Source organism: Primulina huaijiensis, unplaced genomic scaffold (assembly GCF_012295235.1).
Source record: "Primulina huaijiensis isolate GDHJ02 unplaced genomic scaffold, ASM1229523v2 scaffold40137, whole genome shotgun sequence".
Lineage (NCBI taxonomy): Eukaryota > Viridiplantae > Streptophyta > Magnoliopsida > Lamiales > Gesneriaceae > Primulina > Primulina huaijiensis.
Window position 1 is genome coordinate 1 of NW_027359469.1, and position 4715 is coordinate 4715.

Here is a 4715-nt window from a genome sequence, read left to right on the forward strand (position 1 = left end):
TCAAGAAAAATTACATATATAATTAAAGTTAAATCACATTTTTTTTTAAAACTAATCGGTTAATTCGCTCACTGATCGAATTAATCGATTTTAATTCGGTTCGGTTTTCATCGGTTATGAAAATTAATTCTGTCGGTTCGTTTATTGCTAAATTTTTCGGTTCGGTTCGATTATGGTTAATTCGGTTCGATCGGTAACCGAACCGACCGAATGCTCACCCCTAACTGCAAATCAATAAAGAATAATGCAAATGCTATTACCGAGGAGGTACATGATGCTCTATTACTATCTATGGAAAGCCCGAATTTTTGTATTAATACTCTTTAAATCCAATAAAAATTTTATGAGTCAATCCAATTAATATATGAAATTTCATAAAATAATAATAAAAAAAACATTCAAGCGTGGACGGAGATGTGATCGAGATCCTCATCACCGCAGGTATTCCCCGATTAGGTAGAATCAATGATGGGGCCGGTTATGAAAACGAAAATATAATTCGAGATCGAAAATAAAGATGACAGACCCAAGCCAATTACCATGCCCGATAATAGAGTCCCTTTAAACCGGTTTCAAATCATTTGGTGAATTCTTGAAGCCATTTAGACTTGGCAAATCGGTAATTTTGGATACTCCCATTGTTCCTAGCCCAAACAAACTCGACGCCAGTACCCTCGCAGGTACTGTGCCCTAAGCGCACCGTCTCTACCTCCCCTCTTCCGTTCCCGTCACCACCGTCTCTGCACCCATCGCCGCTGCAATCCCCCACGGTGACGTTGCCTTTAAACTTTGTTTCTTCATGCTTTTGTTAATTTTTATTTTATGAAACATTCAAATTTTATTGGCTTTTCGGGTTTATGTTTTTTCAAGCAAATTAAGTTGCTGCTGAAGAATAATTACTGTAAATTTGGTAAATTTTAGGATTTCCACAGTTTCTCTTCCGCGGCCCTGCCTCTCACTCTTCTCCACTTGACGCCATCGTCCTTGCCCTCGCCGGTGCTGCACTGAAAGTACTGTTACTCCTATGCACGATTTACTTTCTGGGGTTACTTTCACCCTTAATTGGTTTGTGGTTTAGTATATTAAAACACAAAATATTTGCATTTAACTCATCGCAGCTATGTATGGCTATGTTAATTTTACCCTTTTCCGGAAAAAGTTATCCGCGTGGGTCTTCCATTAAGCTTCATAGTGTGTTTATGGATTTAATTGTTTGATATATTTATTTGGCATTTTGATCTTTTTTAATTTTACCTTTTTTGTGAGAATGTCTCCCGTTAAGCTTTTGATTGTGTGTTTATGGGTTCAATTGATTGATGGACTTCTTTTGGCATTTTGATGTTTTAATTTTGTACTTTTCTTTCCTTGAAAAATTAATCAATGTGTTGTCTCATACTTCTTGCTTTATGTGCATATGTTCTTCAAATATTTCGAATTTACTTATCTTTAGAAATGGTTTTGATATTATTTTTATTTTTGAGATATTTTCCTTTTGATTGTTTTCCAGTTTTCTTATTTATTGTTTGAGTGTATCTTTGATATGGGTTTCACTATTTTATGGTTTGGATCTGAAATTTTTCATTCTGTGAGTTTTATTTCCGATTTAAACTCACACTTTTACGTTTTCCAGAATCTCAAAAGAAACCACACACTCACCTCTCACAACTTGTACCGAGTTTTGATCCTGTTCCGAACCCACCCGTCGATTTTTCAAGTTTTGATTTTTTCCCTTCTTTATTCTGTCCTGTTTTTTTCCCTTTTGATAGTTTTCCAATTTTTCTATTTATTGTTTGAGTGTATCTTTGGAATTGAGTTGGAGATGTTGAGAGCGGATGTGCTAAGACTGCAGGAATATAATCAACAAGAAGCTTTTTCAAACACACAAATTCTTGCAGTCTGTTTTTTTTCCTTAAAAAAAATTATGTGGATGCAAAAATGGTGTGCTTAAAACCCTAAAACTGGAACTCGAGGTCGGTGTGTCTAAAGTCATAGCAGCCTGCTGCTAGCAGTATTTTCTAATGATTGTAAATTTTGATTGTCTTTTGAAATCTTGCTTATTGCTATAAGCTTAGATTTAGTTCTAAAATTTCTGATCCTCCATTGTCAGTGTCTAGGAATATGTGCATCGATAATTTATCCCCAGCTATTAATGTCTTTTCTTGCTCTAAAAATTCAAAGGTGTTGTCAAATTTTATTTATTATTGATTATTGTGCACTAATTGTGACACACATTCTCAAGTACTGCAGTGAAATTTATTTAAACGTTGGGGATCAAATTGAAATATTAGGAAACTTTACTCTCTCTGCTCTAACTTTACTCGATTACCAATTCATTTGTACATATTTTAGGGAGAAAGGCGAAGAGATGAAGAGGGACAGCTGTCTAGCGCGGGTAACAGCCGGCGTTGCTGTCGGCGGAGCTATCGGCGGCTCAGTTGGTAACATATAATTATAATTCCTCCCCTGTTCATTCTTTGAGTTGTAATGCTGTAATTCATAAACCCTTTTGAAAAGATGTTTATAACTGTGTATTTTCCCACTGTTATCTTCAATCTTTGAACAGTCTTTTTGTGCCCAGGGACAAATATTTCTTGTGGATAACATCTCACATGATTGTACTTTTGCTCTGGAATTACCCTTTATATAATTGTTCATGCTTGATATAAATTTGGGTATTTTTTATGATGGAAAACTGGAGACGAGGTATCAGTTCATGCTTTCTAAGAGACGGACATTTCTAGCATTTTCCTCGTGAACAAATGTTCTCTATTGATATTGAATTACATTGAACTTGAACATCAACAGTACTTGCATATGTCAAGCTTCATTGTTGTTTCTTGCTTGGGTTCATAAATTCAGTGCAATTAATTTTCAGTTTGTGAATCATGCCTTCGGTAATCATCTGTTTTTATTAGTATATTATCTGATGAATGCTATTGTCTGCAGGTGCTGTTTATGGAACTTATGAGGCTATTAGATACAAGGTATTGTCTTTATTTTCTTGTAAAACAAGAAATCATGCTGTGTATTTTGAATCTAACTTCTGTCATGTTGATTTTCTTTCTTATAAACTTTTGAATTCTTCCATAAGTCATAAATACAGATCATCACTCATTAGGAACTCCTAAAATGAATAGCTTCAAGCCAGTTTTTATATAAGTTTCATGTGATGTGCTTCGTGACAAGAATTCGAAATAAATTGCACGATGTGTTCCATAGTGTTGGTTGGGTCTTTCATGTTTACTCGTAGCCTTGGGCTGAAAGCCTGAAGCAGGTGTGAGTGAGAGAAAGGGAATTTCTCCCACACATAAAACTTTTCAGGATTTAACGGGAAATTTCTCTTAATCTCTCCAAAAATAATAACCAGAAAAATAATGTATTGAATCACTTCTGTTAATTCGTTGGGTTTTTCATGTTTACTTGTAGCCTTGGGCTGAAGCAGGTGCGAGTGAGAGAAAGGGTCTCCCACACAAAACTTTTTAGGATTTAATGGGAAATTTCTCCTAATATCTCTAAAAAAAACAGAAAAATAACGTATTGAATCGCTTCTGTTAATTCGTATTTAATCACTTCCGTTAATTCGTCCACTAGTACTTTTGCCTGCCAAAGGTTGAGGGCGTCTAAATTTAAGGTAGGCATTAGGCTCAACAGGTAGCAACTGAAGTTGCTTGCAAGCTGCTGATGTAGCCTGATATGTTTAGTAAGGCTTCCAGTTTCCTTATTGTATTCTTCTTTGCATCAGCTTCCTTGCAGCCTTCTTGAACTTGTTCTCATGATTTTTTCTATGTTGAGTTTTTGGTTTCTGCAATGAGAGAAGTTTACAAAAGGAATATTGTCGTTGATGCACCCTTTTGAGTTCCAAATTATCATTTGCTTATTCATAAATGATCATTACAGGTGGGTGTCACCTCTCACCATTATTAGCTGTGTTGAAACACCTTTAACTAACATGTGTGTCTGATTTGATCATGTTAGCACAAAACTTTACGCCCTAAATAGTTGCAGTTAGCTTCGTTGGTCTTTCTTCTCTATTGCATGTTTCTCAAAGATGCCTTTGTCCGACTTCTCTTCTTCTCAATATGCTCATTCTAGCCTTTTTGCATTCGATACACTTGTCATAGCTCAACGTTAGCATTACTCATTCATAATAAATCGATGCAATTGTGCAAAAATTCGAACATAATTTGTATTATTTTATCTTGATGCAGGTTCCAGGTCTTCTCAAAATAAGATACATTGGACAAACAACACTGGGCAGTGCTGCTGTTTTTGGTCTTTTCTTAGGAGCTGGAAGCTTAATACACTGCGGGAAATCTTATTAGTTACCTCTTATACCATTGAGTTAAATTGGTAGGTTTGTATTGCCTTTTGAGACTTGGTTCCTTGGAGGCATCATGATATTGGCAAAAACTTCTATATCCTTCATGACTATTGATATTTGTATCTAAATTTTGTTGGTGAAAACTTCTATATCCTTCATGTTCTAATTCAATTTCACCTTTCTTATTATGATAATTTCTGTTAAAATTACATGTTTTTGCAATTTTAATTTCAAAAAGTTCATGTTTAGCACCTTAATTTTATTGTTAAGATGATTTTCAACTTACAAATTTTTCTATGACTTTATCTTTATTTTAAAATTAAGATGATATTCTCCTTTTTACATGAGGAATTCGTAATTAAAAATCGACAATATTAGATATATAGATATTTAA

At 34.6% G+C, this 4715-nt stretch overlaps 1 protein-coding gene across 4 annotated transcripts; it reads left to right on the forward strand.

The window, feature by feature from the left end:
- Positions 1–500: 500 nt before the first annotated feature.
- On the forward strand, positions 501–4492 carry LOC140969053 (uncharacterized). Of its 4 annotated transcripts, none has more exons than XM_073430265.1 (6): positions 501–770; positions 922–1010; positions 1631–1713; positions 2348–2438; positions 2947–2984; positions 4209–4492. In XM_073430265.1, exons 4-6 carry the CDS (start codon positions 2366–2368, stop codon positions 4320–4322), a joined length of 225 nt encoding a protein of 74 aa, XP_073286366.1. In that variant the 5' UTR covers positions 501–770; positions 922–1010; positions 1631–1713; positions 2348–2365; the 3' UTR covers positions 4323–4492. The 4 variants fall into 4 exon arrangements, with proteins under 4 accessions (XP_073286366.1, XP_073286365.1, XP_073286368.1 ...); XM_073430267.1 differs by having other exon boundaries at positions 719–770; positions 922–996; XM_073430264.1 differs by lacking the exon at positions 1631–1713 and having other exon boundaries at positions 502–770; positions 2350–2438.
- The last annotated feature ends 223 nt before the right edge of the window (positions 4493–4715 follow it).